Source organism: Pleurodeles waltl, chromosome 3_1 (assembly GCF_031143425.1).
Source record: "Pleurodeles waltl isolate 20211129_DDA chromosome 3_1, aPleWal1.hap1.20221129, whole genome shotgun sequence".
NCBI lineage: Eukaryota > Metazoa > Chordata > Amphibia > Caudata > Salamandridae > Pleurodeles > Pleurodeles waltl.
The window spans coordinates 1774093792-1774114380 of record NC_090440.1 but is presented as its reverse complement, the minus strand read 5'-3'; the positions used below and the strand labels follow the sequence as shown (position 1 = coordinate 1774114380).

The following is a 20589-nucleotide window of genomic DNA, read 5'->3' as shown; positions in this document are numbered from 1 at the left end:
AAAATAACTACAGACACATGGGTCCTAGCAATTATCCAGCATGGTTATTGCATAGAATTCCTGCAATTCCCTCCAGACATACCACCAAAATCACAAAATTTAACAAAATACCATTCACAGCTTCTAGAGATAGAAGTTCAAGCACTACTGCAAAAAAATGCAATAGAATTAGTACCAAGCACACAAATAAACACAGGAGTTTATTCACTGTACTTCTTGATACCAAAAAAGGACGAAACACTGAGACCAATTCTAGACCTCAGAGTAGTAAACACATTCATCAAATCAGACCACTTTCACATGGTCACACTACAAGAAGTGTTACCATTGCTCAAAAAACACAACTACATGACAACCCTAGACCTCAAGGACGCATATTTCCATATACCAATACATCAATCACACAGGAAATATCTAAGGTTTGTATTCAAAGGAATACATTACCAATTCAAAGTATTGCCTTTTGGTTTAACAACCGCTCCAAGAGTATTCACAAAATGCCTAGCAGTAGTCGCTGCACACATCAGAAGGCAGCAAATACATGTGTTCCCGTATCTAGACGACTGGCTAATCAAAACCAGTTCGCTCACACAATGCTCAAACCACACAAATCAAGTCATACAAACCCTCTACAAACTAGGGTTCACCGTCAACTTTGCAAAATCAAACATTCTGCCAAGCAAAGTACAGCAATATCTAGGAGCCATAATAGACACGACAAAAGGAGTAGCAACGCCAACTCCACAAAGGATCCACAATTTCAACAGGGTCATTCAACACATGTCTCCAAACCAAACAATACAAGCAAGAACAATACTACAGCTCCTAGGCATGATGTCCTCATGCATAGCCATTGTCCCAAACGCAAGACTGCACATGAGGCCCTTACAACAGTGCCTAGCCTCACAGTGGTCTCAAGCACAGGGTCACCTTCTAGATCTGGTGTTGCTAGACCGCCAAACTTACCTCTCGCTTCTATGGTGGAACAGTATAAATTTAAACATAGGGCGGCCTTTCCAAGACCCAGTGCCAGAGTACGTAATAACAACAGATGCTTCCATGACAGGGTGGGGAGCACATCTCAATCAACACAACATAAGAGGACAATGGAACATACATCAAACAAAACTGCATATAAATCATCTAGAATTATTAGCAGTTTTTCAAGCACTAAAAGCTTTCCAACCAATCATAACCCACAAATACATCCTTGTCAAAACAGACAACATGACAACGATGTATTATCTAAACAAACAAGGAGGAACACATTCAACGCAGTTAAGCTTGTTAGCTCAAAAAATATGGAAGTGGGCAATCCACCATCAGATTGGTCTAATAGCACAGTTTATTCCGGGGATCCAGAATCAGCTGGCAGACAATCTCTCTCGAGATCACCAGCAAGTCCACGAATGGGAAATCCACCCACAGATTCTGTACACCTACTTCACACTCTGGGGAACACCACAAATAGACTTATTTGCAACAAAAGAGAACGCAAAATGCCAAAACTTCGCGTCCAGATACCCACACAAGCAATCCCAAGGCAATGCCCTATGGATGAACTGGTCAGGAATATTTGCTTACGCTTTTCCTCCTCTCCCTCTCCTTCCTTACCTAGTAAACAAATTGAGTCAAAACAAACTCAAACTCATTTTAATAGCACCAACTTGGGCAAGACAACCCTGGTACACAACACTGCTAGATCTGTCTGTAGTACCACACATCAAACTGCCCAACAAACCAGATCTGTTAACGCAACACAACCAACAGATCAGACACCCGGACCCAGCATCGCTGAATCTAGCAATCTGGCTCCTGAAATCCTAGAATTCGGACACTTACAACTTAGCCAAGAGTGTATGGAAGTCATAAAGCAGGCCAGAAGGCCATCCACTAGACACTGCTACGCAAGTAAGTGGAAAAGATTTGTTTGGTACTGCCATCATAATCAGATACAACCGCTAGATGCAACTCCAAAACATATAGTAAATTACTTGCTCCATTTACAAAAAGCAAAGCTAGCCTTCTCTTCTATTAAAATACACCTTGCAGCAATATCTGCATACCTGCAAACTACCTATTCAACTTCCTTGTATAGGATACCAGTTATCAAAGCATTTATAGAAGGGCTTAAAAGAATTATACCACCAAGAACACCACCTGTTCCTTCATGGAACCTAAACGTGGTTCTAACAAGACTCATGGGCCCACCTTTCGAACCCATGCACTCTTGCGGAATACAATTCCTAACCTGGAAAGTTGCCTTTCTCATCGCCATTACATCTCTAAGAAGAGTAAGTGAAATTCAAGCGTTCACAACACAAGAGCCTTTTATACAAATACATAAAAATAAGGTCGTCCTACGACCTAATCCAAAATTTTTACCAAAAGTTATTTCACCATTCCATCTAAATCAAACGGTAGAACTACCAGTATTTTTCCCACAGCCAGATTCTGTGGCTGAAAGAGCACTACATACATTAGATGTCAAAAGAGCATTAATGTACTACATTGACAGAACAAAGAACATCAGAAAAACTAAACAGCTATTTATTGCATTCCAAAAACCTCATGCAGGTAACCCAATATCAAAACAAGGTATAGCCAGATGGATAGTTAAATGCATCCAAATCTGCTACCTTAAAGCAAAAAGACAACTGCCCATTACTCCCAGGGCACATTCAACAAGGAAAAAAGGTGCTTCAATGGCCTTTTTAGGAAACATCCCAATGCAAGAAATATGTAAGGCAGCCACTTGGTCTACGCCTCACACATTCACCAAACACTACTGTATAGATGTGCTATCCGCACAACAAGCTACAGTAGGTCAAGCTGTATTAAGAACTCTATTTCAGACAACTTCTACTCCTACAGGCTAAACCACCGCTTATGGGGAACTAACTGCTTACTAGTCTATGCATACCATGTGTATCTACAGCGACAGATGCCATCGAACTGAAAATGTCACTTACCCAGTGTACATCTGTTCGTGGCATCAGTCGCTGAGATTCACATGGACCCACCCACCTCCCCGGAAGCCTGTAGCAGTTCAAAAGTTACCTTCAATTTTGTACATTTGTATATATATTACTTAATCCTTTAATAGGTACATACTTACATTTTTCATTGCGCGGGCACTATTACTATAGTACAACTCCTACCTCACCCTCTGCGGGGAAAACAATCGAAGATGGAGTCGACGCCCATGCGCAATGAGCACAGAAGGTGGAGTCACTCGGTCCCGTGACTCGAAAACACTTCTTCGAAGAAAAACAACTTGTAACACTCCGACCCAACACCAGATGGCGAGCTCATGCATACCATGTGAATCTCAGCGACTGATGCCACGAACAGATGTACACTGGGTAAGTGACATTTTCATTATTTGTCAGATCAGAAAGTGGATTCAAAATTCGGTTACTATGGTGCATGGGTTGCTTGTCTTGCCTATGCTCCCCTCCTCCATTTATGGAGCACTTTTCATATCATTTGTTTTTGCTCCTGTTGTGCATGGTCTATGTAAATTGAGAAAGACTGGAGTCCTTTTTAATGACCCTCAGCCCTGGTCATTCTGTGCTGGGATCTAAGATCACTGTCAAATCAGATTGAACTGCTCTCCTTGAACATTGTGATGGATGAGCCATACAATCAATGGGTTATGTCCCAAAGAGCATGCCTCAAAGATATCAGACTACTGTACTGTACATATGTCACCTAACTAGCTTTCAAGCGAGTGCTAGATAATAAGCATTACATTACATATATCTCACAATTGCAGAAAGTAGACAGCAGAGCGTGACCAACAAACATAGATAAACATGCATCCACTTTCACTGTCCCCTACTGCGCTCCTTTCTGTTTTTCTTTATTTATTTTTTTAAATAGTGTCTCACCTCCCTATCTGACCTGCCTTCGTCTCAAAGATGCATGCACAGCATAGCACCAAGCTGCAATTAAGACTTAAACTTTCCACTTGCTTGCATTCCACAACTTGCTACCACAGGATCCACTGCCAAAGCTTGCGTGTTTACTCAGACTTCCTATCACACAGGCAGATAAGTAAGTCCAGGCAACAGGAAGGGAAGGGACTGCATACAAAATGGTCAGTCCTCACACATTTTCCATGTATGTATGCATAAATATTTATAGAGGGCGAGCATAGCTTGGAAAGTGTGTATTAGGCAAATGTTGGTAGCCAATTCTTAATCTATGTGGCTTGTGTGTTTGAGAGGAAGATCACCCACATTGAGAGCCACTTCCTGAGCCTTGCACATACACAGCAGTGTGGAACTGCTCGTTAGAGTGGGCTGGTTTCTACGCCTCGCACTCATCTTCCTTCTGTTGAATGACCTTCTGTATGGTGTAAAACATCCATAAGTCAGCCTGCATAAGATCTTTGTGGTCCCGAGGAGCCCTCAGGGACAGTGGGCTCTTTCTTGGTGGAGTGGAGTCTTAAAGTCTCAAAAGAGTACCCACTACGTGTCTCCCTTTTCCTTATCCACTTCTTCTCACAGTTTGCCATTTCTTCCTTGTCCCCTTTTAATCATTTTCCTTCCTCTATTCTCTTAATGCTGTGGGCAAGGTGGGCAATTGGCTTTTGCCCGATGGGCTGTGGCAGAGGCCAGATGGTGGGCCATTTCTTTTTAGCTGTGGATAAAGCAGTTCCACATGTCTGGGCCGACTTTGCTGATGGCTTAGTAACCAAAAGGGCTGCTGTGGCCTTAGGTGAAAGTTAGTCTGAGCATGCCACAAAAGCATGAGCCGAACCGAGCTGGCACAGCATGTGGTGCACCTCCTCCCGTCCAAAGAGGTGCTTCTTTTAAGCAGCACAATTAACTTTGCAGATGACCTGATTCCGATCCCATGCTCAGTCTACAAAGAGGCATTCCAAAAAGGTCGCTTCTGTAACTCGATGGGAGAGGCGATTGTTATTGCGCTCTTAAAGTTGGACTTAAGTTGAATACTTCTATTATCCACCGAATTTAATTTATAAATTGAATTGGGCTATTAGCTGTGAACACAAACTCATGCTCCTGCACTTAAGTATAATTATTAGAGCTTATACTTTCTAAACCATGAATGGTTTAGAAAGATTGTAACTCTTTATAGAAAGTTCTTATGTTCTGAAAAATGGTGTAGTGCTGAAGTGGAGAATATGAGTTTATAAAACATTTTTGTGTGGACTGTCTCCCTTCCTGCATTAGTATATGAAGATTAGCTGTAAACCAGGCTTTTGTCCCCTGCAGCAGACCACAAAGATTGGACAGTCAAGCTATAGGTGTCTGCTGCGCCCCCAGTCTTTTCCCATGCTGTACTGTCGACGCTCGAAGAGCAATGGAAGAAGAAAAAAACACTAAGAAGCCCAAATGTTTTAAACAACTTTAAATTTGAATATATGAATGGAAATGGATAAAACAAAACCACATTTTTTTGACTCCATTGCTGTAAAAATCCTCATTCAAGCGCCATCCTGAGGTAAAAAGTTAAAGATAGGGGAGCGCTAGAGAAGGAAAGGAGAAAAAGATAAAAGGAAATGAGACTGAAAGAAGGGTAAAGAGACAAACCGAGGGGTAGATGAAATAGGTATAATTGAGAGAGAGAGAGAGAGAAGAGAGGAAAGAGGAGAACATGCTGAATAAGCTGAGAAGAGGGAAGAGACTAACGAAGATGAAGTAAGGAAAGACTGAGTGGGGAGAAGGGTAAAATGAGATCTAGGTATAAAGAGAGAGAATAAAGGGTGGGAAACAAAAGTGTAGAGAAACAATATGACAAAGGGAGAAAAACTGTGAATGATGAACCCCAAAAAGTTTTTAATAACTTCAAATTTAAAGTAAAGTATGAATAGATATGGGTAAAAAGAAGGCACATTTTTTCCACAATGTTGCTGTAAAAAACCTAATTGGCCCCCACCCTCCATCCTGGAGTGAAAGGGCAGAGGCAGTGAAGAGCTAGTCAAAGAAAAGGACAGAGAGCGATACAAAAGGCAATCAGAGACTGTGAGAAAGAGGTGGACAGACAAATAGATGTGGGAGTGAAAAGAGGAAAGAGAGGAGGGAAAAAATAATTCCAGATGTAGGGAGAGAGGGACCAAAGTGAAGATGAAGCAAGGAAAATGGAGAGGGGAGAACAGTAGAATGAGATTGGCATAGAGAGAGAGTGAAGTGTAGGAAACAAAAGTGGAGGGAAAGGAGATGGCAATGCAACAGTGAATGATAAAGTAAAGATGGATGGAGAAGATGATGTCAGAAGTTCCCTGGTTAGTGAGAATACTGAAAGGATGGATTAGAGCCTCATTCATACTCCTTAGTTCTCTGACGGTCCAGTGGGCCAGCAGTTTACGGCTTGATTTAGAGGTTGGCGGGGTACCTATAGGAAGCATTAAATTTGTAATCAAACCTACAAGTTGTATGTCCTTAAAGAAACATATAGTGTGGTAAAGGGAATACGACCAGTGGAGTCTCTTTAGGTTTTACCATTTCGACCAGAAATATGTGGCTTTTCTTACCACCCAACTCAAAATTAGGATCTTGGACGGTCTATTACCAGGGGTAGAACAAAGCCCTTCCACATCCCCGAATCACCCTTGGAATAATGTGGAACTCAAAGCACTCACAAGAACCGCAATCATTTAAATTTCTATGGGGAATGGCGTTCTGCTAATGTCAAGGATTGCTGTAGCACATAGTTCATGACTACAAGAAAGCAATAAATAAAACACAACAGAATATTACATTTGTTGTAGTGTAGGGCACAAAGGCTTTCAACAGATGGATGGAAATGAGTGAGTGTGACACAAAAAAACAGAACTGATGAAAGGAAGAATTTGCAAGACAGAAAAGAGAACTGAAGTAAAACTTAAAAAGGGGCTGAAACAGAGTGGGGAATAAAGAGGTAGGTAGATAACATGAGAGAACCTATGTAGGAGACAGAGGACTAAGAGAGGGGCAACTTTATAGTTTAAGAAAAAGAAAAGTGGAGAGAGGGAAAGAGCGTTCACGATGAGGGAAGTGGGGAAAATGAGAGAGACTAAGGGTAAGAGACACAGGGAAAAAGAAATGTAAAACAAAAAAGAAGGGAAAAGAGTGGGAAGGAGAGTGATAAAGGGGAGAGTAAAATAGATAAAAGGGCTAAGAGCATGGCTGGATGTTGATGGAGAACGAAAAGCTAATATGATAAATGGAGAGACACAGAAACATACTAAGTCCAATGGATGCTTTGGGTTAGAATGTGAGAGTGGAGGTGAAATGATGAAATAAAAAAGGGGCTAAAGGGAGGAGAGAATGATTATTCATACGTGTGGGTGAGCGAAAGCATGGGCGCAGATAATATATACAAAATTAAATTGAAAGCTGGAGCTGAAGCGAGCTCCTGTAGCATGTCAAGCAGATTTGGATCATATCTCTTCTCACAGTGTAAATGTTATTGAGTATCAAGCTGTCCTACATTCTCATGATATGACCTGCAGAGATATTTCTTTGGATCCATGAAAGCCTTATTAGTTGTGTACAACCATTGATACATGCATTGGGGCTAACTTTTTGCTTGAGTGTGAGGCAGTGTGCTCCCTTTTTTCTTTTTGTCCAATAGGTGAAAGACTTTTGATTACTTTTTCAGCACAAAACGAAGTGACTGCATTTACCATGATGCATTGGGGCTAACTTTTTGCTTGAGTGTGAGGCAGTGTGCTCCCTTTTTTCTTTTTGTCCAATGACTGCTCCCTTGAGCTAACGAGCTGACGAGCTCTGGAGAGGCACCTGTGCGCCAGTGAGTGGTACATAAACCCGAGAAGACTTTTGGCGGCATTTCAAGCAACCCCACAGACTTGGCTGCTCTCTGCTGATGACGGGCTAAACCTAGAAACACGTGTCCAGAGATACACAGCACTTGCTGCACCTACTTAGGTGAAAGACTTTTGATTACTTTTTCAGCACAAAACGAAGTGACTGCATTTACCATGATGCATTGGGGCTAACTTTTTGCTTGAGTGTGAGGCAGTGTGCTCCCTTTTTTCTTTTTGTCCAATGAATGCTCCCTTGAGCTAACGAGCTGACGAGCTCTGGAGAGGCACCTGTGCGCCAGTGAGTGGTACATAAACCCGAGAAGACTTTTGGCGGCATTTCAAGCAACCCCACAGACTTGGCTGCTCTCTGCTGATGACGGGCTAAACCTAGAAACACGTGTCCAGAGATACACAGCACTTGCTGCACCTACTTAGGTGAAAGACTTTTGATTACTTTTTCAGCACAAAACGAAGTGACTGCATTTACCATGATGCATTGGGGCTAACTTTTTGCTTGAGTGTGAGGCAGTGTGCTCCCTTTTTTCTTTTTGTCCAATGACTGCTCCCTTGAGCTAACGAGCTGACGAGCTCTGGAGAGGCACCTGTGCGCCAGTGAGTGGTACATAAACCCGAGAAGACTTTTGGCGGCATTTCAAGCAACCCCACAGACTTGGCTGCTCTCTGCTGATGACGGGCTAAACCTAGAAACACGTGTCCAGAGATACACAGCACTTGCTGCACCTACTTAGGTGAAAGACTTTTGATTACTTTTTCAGCACAAAACGAAGTGACTGCATTTACCATGATGCATTGGGGCTAACTTTTTGCTTGAGTGTGAGGCAGTGTGCTCCCTTTTTTCTTTTTGTCCAATGACTGCTCCCTTGAGCTAACGAGCTGACGAGCTCTGGAGAGGCACCTGTGCGCCAGTGAGTGGTACATAAACCCGAGAAGACTTTTGGCGGCATTTCAAGCAACCCCACAGACTTGGCTGCTCTCTGCTGATGACGGGCTAAACCTAGAAACACGTGTCCAGAGATACACAGCACTTGCTGCACCTACTTAGGTGAAAGACTTTTGATTACTTTTTCAGCACAAAACGAAGTGACTGCATTTACCATGATGCATTGGGGCTAACTTTTTGCTTGAGTGTGAGGCAGTGTGCTCCCTTTTTTCTTTTTGTCCAATGACTGCTCCCTTGAGCTAACGAGCTGACGAGCTCTGGAGAGGCACCTGTGCGCCAGTGAGTGGTACATAAACCCGAGAAGACTTTTGGCGGCATTTCAAGCAACCCCACAGACTTGGCTGCTCTCTGCTGATGACGGGCTAAACCTAGAAACACGTGTCCAGAGATACACAGCACTTGCTGCACCTACTTAGGTGAAAGACTTTTGATTACTTTTTCAGCACAAAACGAAGTGACTGCATTTACCATGATGCATTGGGGCTAACTTTTTGCTTGAGTGTGAGGCAGTGTGCTCCCTTTTTTCTTTTTGTCCAATGACTGCTCCCTTGAGCTAACGAGCTGACGAGCTCTGGAGAGGCACCTGTGCGCCAGTGAGTGGTACATAAACCGAGAAGACTTTTGGCGGCATTTCAAGCAACCCCACAGACTTGGCTGCTCTCTGCTGATGACGGGCTAAACCTAGAAACACGTGTCCAGAGATACACAGCACTTGCTGCACCTACTTAGGTGAAAGACTTTTGATTACTTTTTCAGCACAAAACGAAGTGACTGCATTTACCATGATGCATTGGGGCTAACTTTTTGCTTGAGTGTGAGGCAGTGTGCTCCCTTTTTTCTTTTTGTCCAATGACTGCTCCCTTGAGCTAACGAGCTGACGAGCTCTGGAGAGGCACCTGTGCGCCAGTGAGTGGTACATAAACCCGAGAAGACTTTTGGCGGCATTTCAAGCAACCCCACAGACTTGGCTGCTCTCTGCTGATGACGGGCTAAACCTAGAAACACGTGTCCAGAGATACACAGCACTTGCTGCACCTACTTAGGTGAAAGACTTTGGATTACTTTTTCAGCACAAAACGAAGTGACTGCATTTACCATGATGCATTGGGGCTAACTTTTTGCTTGAGTGTGAGGCAGTGTGCTCCCTTTTTTCTTTTTATACCTGAGGTTTAGCAGTGAGTTGTTTTGCCACTTAAGAGGGATAGGGGGAGAAGCTTCAATGTGAAAAGGAATGTCAGTGATCTGAAGCAAGCAAGGACCTTTGGGATGTGAAATTGAGCAGGGGTTTTAATTGTCTGATGCAAGTAGGAACCTCAGGGTCCTAAGTTGAGCAGAAGCTTTGATGATCAATCCCCCTGAAAAGGAACCTCTGAGCATCTGGTAGGGACAGGGAGTCCAAGTAAATGACAGAGAAGAAGCCTTGGGCACCACATGGTGAGCGGGAGCCATTAGGGCAAGCAGGGGCCTTTTAAGACCTGAAAGTGAACAAGGCTTAGGAGAAGTGAGAGTGAGCAGAAACCTCCTGAACCTGAAGGTGAGCTAAGGGGAAAGGACCTAAATGAAGCAATGTCTCTAAAGCAAATTTTCACCCCGTGCCTACTGGGAACATTGATGGTGAGCATGAGTTTGAGTTCTGGCACTGACCATGAGCCTCAATCCCTTAGGGGGAGCAGAGTTCAAAGGGAACTGCACAGAAATATAAGCTATGCAGAATCTCATAGTAAGCACTGTTTTCAGGGAAAGGAGGGTACCCTGAATCTTCTAAGTAAGAGTGGTCACAGAATACTTGTTCTAATGGTACCCAGGGAAATTACGTGACCAGAAGATCAGCTGGAATCCAAAGGCACATGAGACTAAATTGGAACCTCAGGGATCTGAGTTTTAGCAGGATCTTTAGGGGACAGAAGACTGGAAATTGTTTTAAGGGACCTATTGATAAGTGGATAGTTTAAAGATCAACTGATGGGGAGGATAATGTTCAAGGCCTTAGGTTGAACAGATTTGGGTCCCATAGGGTGAGTGGAAGACTACAGTCTTGAGAATGAGTGTGAACCTCTGAGGTCATCCTGGTGAGTGGCAAGTGAGAATCCCTAAGAATGACCAGGATATTTAGAACCTGACATGGAATTCAGAGATACGAGAGTGAGCAAGGGCTTAGGGATTCAAGAGTGAGCAACAGATTCAGGCACCTGAGAGTGAAAAGATTTATTGACCTGAAAGTATGCGGCAGAAGACCTGCGGGTGACCTGCAGTGGAATAATGGTGTTTGCAGTCTTCGATAATGTTACTGGCCATAGAGTCCTTGAAAAGATTAATTTACTACATTTTTTCCCAAAATTAAATCCCGGATACTATTAGTGTGATGTTTCAAGAAAGGTTGCCACTAGCCCAAAATGGATAAAGTGTTTTAAGGGAAAGTATAATGGTAAATAAAACACTTTAACTAACCCATTATGTGATTTTTATGAAAGAACATTTGGATTTAAAATGCTGATACGCTGTGCTAGATGAAAAGAGCCTATAACAAATGCATATGAAAACATAAGTTCATTACAATGTTTATGATCCTTTATTTAACTTCTGTTGAGAAATAATATTGCACTTCACTTTTCTTTATAGACTGTCAACTTTGATTTAACAAGGAACTATTTAGATTTGATGGTAACATACACAACCCTCATGATAATGTTGTCTCGAATAGAAGAAAGAAAAGCCATAATCGGGTTGTACAATTATGCCCACGATATGACACATGGATCAAGGTAAACTTTAGTCTCTGTCTACACAAGCATTGAGAGTTATGTTGCAAATGATGGCTTGCTGTGTTTTTTGTTAACCAAACTTTTAATTCTCTGAGTGGCTAAACCACATTTAAGAACCTTAAGTTGTGGTCTGATGGCATATGTCTAGCTTGATAAATATTCTCAAGCATAGGGGAAGTAAAATGTTGTTACTAGGCTTTTTGCTACTCTCGGCCTCTTACACCTCTGTTACAGTTGGCTAATACTCTTGCTGCCGTCTTCTCCTTGAAAAGATGTGCTGGTTTTAAAGATGTGAAACTGGGTCCCCTGGGCTTGGATCAGTGGTCTTGCCATCCTTTGCACTACGTGTCATCAACAAAAACCTTCCTGCTTCTATTTTTCCTCCAAGGAACGTTGATAGAATGCACACACCGTTTTAATGTTAATTTATTCCTGTGATATTGGTTACAAAATATTTTTAAAAGATTCTGAGGTTTTCTCAACGTTTATTGAACCTTAGCTTTTGGTCACGCTTTGTTTTCCTTCATACAGCTTGCATTTTTCTTTTGTTTTGTTCATCTCGTATAACATGATGCATACTCAGCTGTCTTTTCTAGCATTTGTTAGAGTGGCTAATTGTATGATGGTCTGTAACTCACTGTTGCCTACTGCTGGAATGAGGTTTCTCAGAAGCGTTTGTAGCTGGTTTAACAGGGTTTGCATGCCACATGTGGTTCCACAGGCATCAGAGTTTTTTTTATCCGGGCTTAGTAATGTACCTCCTGCAAAACACCCAAAACCTACCTGACTTGAGCTAAGCAGTACCACGTCTCCCCTGTGTAGAATTGACAGTGGCCAAATCATAACGGACAGTGTTTTCACCAACAGCTCATTGTTTTTAAGTGTGTTAGTCTTAGTGGTTTAGTGAAATAATACTAGACTAGAACACTCAGAATGTTTTAGATTATCAAACAAAGGTCCAGAACTGGAAACTTAGTCTGTGTTGATCTGGAGGGACGTGATTGAGACAGCAGAAATGTAAATTCTGATAGAAACTTCTAGCTGCAGATTTCTCACCTTTTGAATATTCCTCAGGAGTCAGACTGGATCCAGAAACTTTTCAGCAGCACCTCTGCGTGAGTGACATCGTACAGCTGCGCACTGACAGCGTTGCATCACAGAAATTACGTGCGGAGCTTATATAAACGTGGCCACTCCAATGTTCTGATGTCCCTTTCGTTCAGCACCACCAGACACAGATCTGGAGCTACTGCTTGTCTCTTTGAGACTCTAACCTTGCTTAGCTTAACAATTCTGGTTACAGTGTGGAAGGGCATGTCACCTCCCAAAATGGCTGGTTTTAAGACGTGTAAGGATTATAGCAAGCAAATGTCTGTGACCGATCCTCACCAAATTTGTCTGTGGTGGAGCCGTGACTCTAACACCTGTAGTTTTTTGCGCGGCCATTAACCCAAAGGCTATTTCAGACCGCAAGTCTGAACTCTACATTGCCAAGCACCGGAATACTTTGCAACGGTACAGGTCCTAGTAGAAAGTTCTGTTAGGGACCCAGAACCTGTCTGAGTCGTTCCAGGGGTCGGTGTTCCTCTCAATTCAAATCTTGAGATAAGTCAAAGAAACAATACAAGAAAACTAATCAGTACTTGGCCCCTTCCTGCCACTCACACTCCTCCCATCAGTGCATGTTTTGGTTTTGTACCTTTTCCTCGGGATAAAGAGTTCAGGACATTCAGGTTATGAGCTTTGGTCTGGTACTTTACAGAGGAAGACTCTGAGGATGTTGGGACTGATGCTCTTCTGCATCCTGCTCTTTGAGCACGACAGGTGGCATATGCGGTCTCTGCAGTGGAATCTGAAGTCTTAGTAGGCCCAACATCAGGGGGACGTCTACAACCACTTTCAGCTTTTGGAGGAGACTGTAAAAGACCTGCAGTGGTTGTTACTGGACCACAATTGGGTCACCGGGAGACCCTTCTCCTTTCCCCACCCAGAGCTCGCAGTTGTAACTGATGCATTGCTTCAAGGTTGGGGTGGTGATCTTGGAGAAGTGGAGATCAGAGGTCTCTGGTCCATAATCATTCTGCTGAAGTTAAGGACTATCCCCTTGGTGTTAAAAGCCTTCCTTCCTGCTGTCAAAGGGAGGCTGGTTCAAGTGCTTACGATGACACCACTGCCATTTAGTGCTGCATAAAGCAGGGTAAGGTGAAGTCATGGCCCCTTTCTCAGGAGCCCTGCACCTCTGGCAATGGCTGAACCAATAAGGAATTTTCCCGGTGCTGATCCACTTGGCAGGATCATTGCATACCAGTACAAACTCACAGCGGTTGCTAGCAGATATCAAGGGGCGGTTGCAGCCGAAGGAGCCGCAGGGTCTCCTCCCTGAGTGTGGAGAACCTGGGTGCGATCCGTTTGCTACTACAGAGAATGCGCATTGTCAGCACTTCTGCGTGTTGGAGTTTCCAATGCGCCTTTCACTCAGGGATGTGCTCCACTGCAACTTGGGCATTCTGTATGCATATCTGCTAATTCCACTCCTGACCCAGGCTCTCAAGATGAGGACTGGCCATGCCAAAGTCATCCTAGTGGCTCTGGATTGAGCAAGGAGAATATGGTATTCAGAACTCCTGGGCTTGAGCTGCTGACCTCTAATCAGGCGGCTCCATGGGAGGGCTTGCCTTTGCAGTAACAGGTCTGGGCTCTGTACCCGGGTTTTCCCAATCGCCACATTCACGTTCGGATATTGAGCTTCATTGGCTGAAAATCTTTCAGCTTCCTCCAGTGGTGGTTGTCATCTTGGCAGCCAGTCAACCCTCAACAAAAAGTACGTATGCCTGTTGTTGAGTCAAATTTGTTGCTTGGTGTGGTACTCTGCAGATAGGTTCCCCTCCAGGTAAAGTTTCCTGATGTGATTTGATATTTGTTATAGCCTTGGACCAGCAAGGCTTTGCTCTGGGCACAGTCAAAGAGTACCTTTTGCCTTTTTTGCAGTTGCCCGATTAGCCATCAATGTTTAAATCACCAGTTGTTTGGGAGTTTTTGAAAAGTTTCCACCATATATTCCCTCCCTCTACATTTGTTATTCCACAGTGGGACCTTGACTTGGGCCTCATGTTTCCGATATGTAGTCCCTTCAAGCCACTTAACTTCTCCTTGTGGCTTCTTACCCTCAATTCTGTGTTTCTCATCTACATAACATTGGTGTGGCATGTGAGTTAGCTTTAAACTCTGTGTCAGTCCACCAAACTTATTGCCAGGCAAGCTGGTTTTGAGGACCAAGACATTTTTCTTGCCTGAATTTGTCACCATCCTACATCAGTCAGACCATCACCTTACTGGCGTGCTATGCTCTCCCTTACCCCACTAAGGAGGAGAGATGTTATGAAGCATCAAAGACCCAGAACAGGTAAGGAAATGATCCTTTTATTCTTTATTTTACAAAGATCTGAGTTTCCATCAGTAAAATCCCAACCTCCTCTCCTCCGAGGTTCTAATTCTACCTCCATTACAACACACCTCACCCCTATGTAACATAACCAAAAAAAATGCAAAAACTTTAATAATTACAATAATTAGAAAAACATAAACAAAATTATCAAGATAAAACAAATTTTCAAGGTACCAAATGTGCAAGCAAAACAAAGATATACATTAATTCATAACAAAGTTCTTGAGATGGAAAGGAGTCCTGATACTTCTTTTTGGCCTTTCATCCACCGCATTTGAAATATTTTCTCTCCGTCCATTTAAGATGTAGTCCTTTAGGTGTGAAGGAGTCTTTATGTTCCTTTCAGACTTCCTTGTTTCCATATCGTCAGCAGGACAGGTGTTCTCCTCATGTTGACACCTTAAAGTATCCAAACCCGTAGCATAAGCATTAAATTTACTTATTCTACTTAAGTTCCAAATTCGGCCATCACTCAGTTTAACAGCATTAGTGAAAAGTTTCACAACCTTTAAAGGAAAGCAAAATCTCTTACTACTAGTCTTCAACACAGGATTCTTGACCATAACCCAATCACCAACACTTACAAAAGTCTTCTTCACCGCATTCCTTCTATCAAAATAACTTTTACTCTTAAAAGATTTCTCTTGTTACCTGAATTTCCAATCCTCATCAACACTCTTTCTTCCTTTCTCCCTCAAAAATTCATTGACCCAATGTGGCTCAAGAATGGTATTCCCTCGTCTTCCTCGAAACAAAACAAACGGAGTCTGTCCCGTTGTAGAATGTGGAGTATGTCTATATACCGCAACTTTATTAATTATCTCTTGTTTCCAGTTAAGATGATTATCTTTAGCCAAGGATATAGTTTCTTTTAAAACTCGGTTGAACCTCTCAACCAATCCATTACACTCAGGATGATATAACGCACATAACTTATGCTTTATACCACATTTCTTAAGAAAATCTTCCATCTCTCTCGAAGTCAATTGTACCCCATTATCAGTAAGTAAGATAGAAGGAATGCCTTCCCTAGTAAAGAGAGTCTTAAGATTCTCTCTTACTTTCCGCGTATCAATCCCTCTGGTGAAAAATATCTCAGGCCATCTAGAATACATATCCATGACCACAATAACATAATCAACAGCACCATCACCATATATAGGACCCAAAATGTCTAGTGAAATATCCTCCCAAGGTCCCTTTGATTTGTCTCTAACTATGATCGGTTGAATCCTAGACTTCATCGTCTTCTCATTAAGAGCACACTGTATACAGTCACGAACAACTCTCTCTACATGAGTATCCATCCCAGGCCACCAATACGATGATCTCAACCTCTCCTTTGTTTTAGATATTCCCATGTGACTGTCATGTGCTTGACCAATAAGTAAACCTCTTACACTAGATGGTGGAATCAACCTCATCCCTCTAAGTAATAAATCTCGAGCAATACTTAACTGATCTCTCACATTCCAAAACTCTCTGCACTCTACACTGCCTTGATTTTTGCTCTTCCAACCAGAACAAATTAACTTGAGTACTTCCTGTAAAACTTTGTCAGACTTGGTATCTTCACGCCACTTTTCTTCAGGAATCATTTCAAGATCCAGCACACAAACACTATCAAATTGCTCGAAGTCCTCAACATCTTCAAAATCTGACGTTTTAGAAGATACCAATCTTGATAACACATCCGCAGAGTAATTATCAGTCCCAGGAACATACTCAACTAGAAAATCATACTCTTGTAAAGCTATGATCCATTTGGTAATTCTGCTTGAGATTGCATCAACACCTTTGGAATTAAAAACTTCAACCAGCAGTTTGTGATCGGTTTTCACAACAAAAGGTCTTCCCCACAAAAACTTTTTTAATTTCTTTACTGCCCAATAAACCGCAAGAGCCTCTCTCTCTATAACAGAGTAGTTTTGTCTCAGTATCTTTCAGACTCCTGGCGATGAATGCTATTGTATTCTCTGCACTACGTTATCCTTGTTGCAGAACCGCACCCAACCCTTTACCACTGGCGTCAGTTGTCAGTATAGATTGCAGTTTAGGATTAAAATTCTTCAGTTTGGGAGCGTTACACAAACAATTTTTTAACTTAATGAATTCTTTCTCACACTCCTCATCCCACAGAAATTCTTTACCTTTCTTTAATAACTGTCTCATATTGAAGCATTAACTTGCAAAATCTTGAACAAATTTACTATAATACTCAGCCATCCCCAAAAATCTCATCAGTTCTTCCTTAGAGGTAGGAGAAGCCAAACCCTTAATCGTGTCAACAAGATCTTTCTTGGGAAATAAACCACCACCAGTTATAGTATGTCCAAGGTAGTCAATGTTCCCCACTGCAAATTTGCATTTTTCCACCTTAATGGTCAAACCATGTTCAGAAATTTTCATTAACACCCTTCTGAGGATTTCATCATGGGCACCACTGTTCTCCCCATAAATCAGAATGTCATCCTGATATACACACACACCATTGATCCCTTTTAAAATGCGTTCCATTGCCCTTTGAAAAACAGACGCAGCCGAGATTAAACCAAAAGGCAATCGAATTAATCTGAACGTACCAAAAGGTGTGACAAAAGCCGTTAGATCTCTTGAAGATTCATCTAAGATGATCTGATGATAAGCTGAAGTTAAATCAATTGTAGAGAAAACCTTAGCACCGAAACCATAGTTAATAAATCAGAAATGTTGGGAAGAGGATATTTGTCCACCATTACCCATCTATTAAGCTTGCGAAGATCAACACAAATCCTGATTTTACCATTAGGTTTTTTAGCTACAACTATGGGGGACAACCAATCAGTTCCCTCCACTTCTTCAATTATCCCTTGATCTTCTAATTTTTGGAGTTCTGATTGTAACTCATCCCTTACCGCAAAAGGAACATTCTGCACTTTACTACAACATGGTATAGCATCAGGAAGCAACTTAATTTTATGAGAATATCCCTTCATGCAACCTATTCTGTCACTGAAAACATTCGGAAATTCTTTACGCAAGTTCTCTGTGAGATCAGTTGTAGAAATTACATCCACACCACCCATATCCCCTAAATGTTTCACTATAATAGGAGGCGAATTGTTGGGATCAAGCATCACACCAAGATCTTTCTGATGCCACCAATTTATGATGCTATCTCCCTTTTTTGGTACATAGACTTTTCCAGAGGTGAATCGTTGATCATACTCTATCAACCCAACAAAATAACCATGTAAATCAATGGGCTCACCACCATAGCCACAAGGTTTGATATCAGGTTTCAAAAGATTAACCTTACCCTTTAACTCATTTTGATAAAACTTATTAGACACAATAGAAATCTTCGCCCCTGAGTCAAAAAGTACTTTAGTTCTTTTACCCTCTACAGTAATATAATCTAGAGGGCCAGACAACTTGTTCCCAACTTGAAGTATAATTTGACCACAGGCAAGATCAGATTCAGCCTTACAGACATCAAAATCATTATCAACCACTCTCACATGTTGTTTTGTTCTCTTCAGATTACACACCACCGAAAAGTGACCCTTCTTTTTGCAAAACAAACAAAGATTATTAAGAGCCAGGCAAAGCTTACTATTAGCAAGATGTCCCCCTCTTCCACACCTAAAACATTTCTTGCTAGCAACACTGGAGGATAATTCTTTATCAAGAGGTTTGATTATTTGGGTTTAGTATCTCCAACTACATGAACCTCTTTGAAATCACAGTGTTTCACAGCATCAACACACTTAAGAGAATGTTCAATTCTTTTAGCTAAAGAAATAACTTGATCAATCTGAGGATCATCTAAAAGCCATAGTTCACTCCGTACTTTTTCAACATTACATCCCAACATGAATTGGTCACGAATTCTCTCATCTATTGTGGACCCAAATTTACATGATGAGGCTAAACGTCTCAAATCAGTGATATAATTCTCAATAGATTCACCCTTCAATTGAAAACGCTTCCCAAAATAATACCTCTCAAGAATTGTGCTAACCTTAGGAAGATAATGTAAATCTAGCTTTCTAATACATATTTCATACTCATTCAAATTGATCGCTTCATTGTCTGGAAGATCAGGAAGATGGTCAAAAACCTCCTGACCCTCTGTTCCTAAACAATGAAGAAGTAAAGCAGTCCTCCTCTCATTGCTCAACGAAGTACCACACAGTCTGGAGTACCTCTCGAAGACTTTCTTCCATTTAGCCCACTTAATTGGGGGTTCACCAGGAGTGGAAAGAAAGAAAGGAGGAGAGGAAACATTCTGCATATTTGTAGAAAGAATAAATAATAGTAAGTAATAATGTATCTAAACTACACCGTAACAGATATACCCATAAAAATATTTATACTAATATGAAAGCTATTCTTAGTACAACAGAACATAAAAGCTTAAACCAAAGTCGTTTGAAGAAGCATTCTTAATAAAACATTAAATGCTAAGTCTAAAGTTGCATGAATATCACCATCACAACATATACAGAAATTACAAGAAAAAACCCCACAAAGATTAGTTAGATAAATACTAGAATTCTCGAGCAAAATGTACTGAAGGGGTTTCCCAATGATCTGTGAACAAGCGTCTCTAGTTGCCGATGATTCACAGAAAAGCATCTTTTGGTTGCCAAGAGAAAACAAAGGAAAGAACAAAAAAAAACCAACAAAAAACACCAGGTGCGGCACGATGACGTCTGAATGAATGATTAGGAGCAACACGCCGGGTTGCGCTGTCCTTGACGAATGTGTTTTAATAAACACACAAAAGTCCAAGAAGAAATAATACTCTTGAAATAATTGGTCGATGACAGCCGGAAGAACTCTTCTCGTCTCCGCCTCCTGATCCGCAGTAGAAAGAGCTGACCTCAACTCCGCCTCCGCTCCAAGACTTGACCGGTTCCCCAAGAAAGCGGATCCGGAGCACCGCCGAACTCGAAAATACAAAGGAGTTGGGATGTCAACACGCAGAGTTGACCATCCTCGTCGCCAGTGTTATGAAGCATCAAGGACCCAGAACAGGTAAGGAAATGATCCTTTTATTCTTTATTTTACAAAGATCCGAGTTTCCGTCAGTAAAATCCCAACCTCCTCTCAGGAACCAACCATCTCTCCACAACCCTCGTGCCCCGCATTCCCGAACCTCAAGAGGTTCTAATTCTACCTCCATTACAACAAGAGACTCCATCGTTTGGACCCCAAGAGAGCGCTGAGTTTTTACACAGATCGATCCAGAGAACAACAGGGGGATGATAATCTGTGGAGTTCTGTGGATCTAAAAAAAAAAATGACATGGGTGTGCAGAAGAGAATAATCTCCTTGTGACCGTGATCTGCATTAAGATCTGCCACACATTGGTTAAAAGGCAGCTTTTGGGAGGACTGCATGCTCCTTCTATGAGTGTTTAAGCTGCTACTGCTGCGTAAACAAGCAGAGTCTCTGTCTAGGACATCTGCCAGGCAGCTGTGTGTGCGTCCTCCCATATGTTCACCAAGCCCTGTTACCTGTACATTCAGGTTTGCCAAAAGATACATTTTGCCCACTTGGTCCTGCAAGACTAGCTGATTTAAGTCCATCCAGAGACCCACCTCCAAATAGGTACTGCTTTAGTATCTGTTCAGAAAGTGAGGAATCTGTGGTT

At 42.0% G+C, this 20589-nt stretch overlaps 1 protein-coding gene across 1 annotated transcript in view; it reads left to right on the top strand.

Annotated features, from left to right (window-relative positions):
- The window catches only part of NCKAP1 (NCK associated protein 1), a 906912-nt gene that overhangs the window by 142698 nt on the left and 743625 nt on the right, over window positions 1-20589 (top strand). Inside the window, exon 5 of the mRNA XM_069225777.1 lies at window positions 11361-11503. Within this exon, the coding sequence (XP_069081878.1) occupies window positions 11361-11503 (143 nt within the window). The remainder of the gene's footprint in view (window positions 1-11360; window positions 11504-20589) is intronic.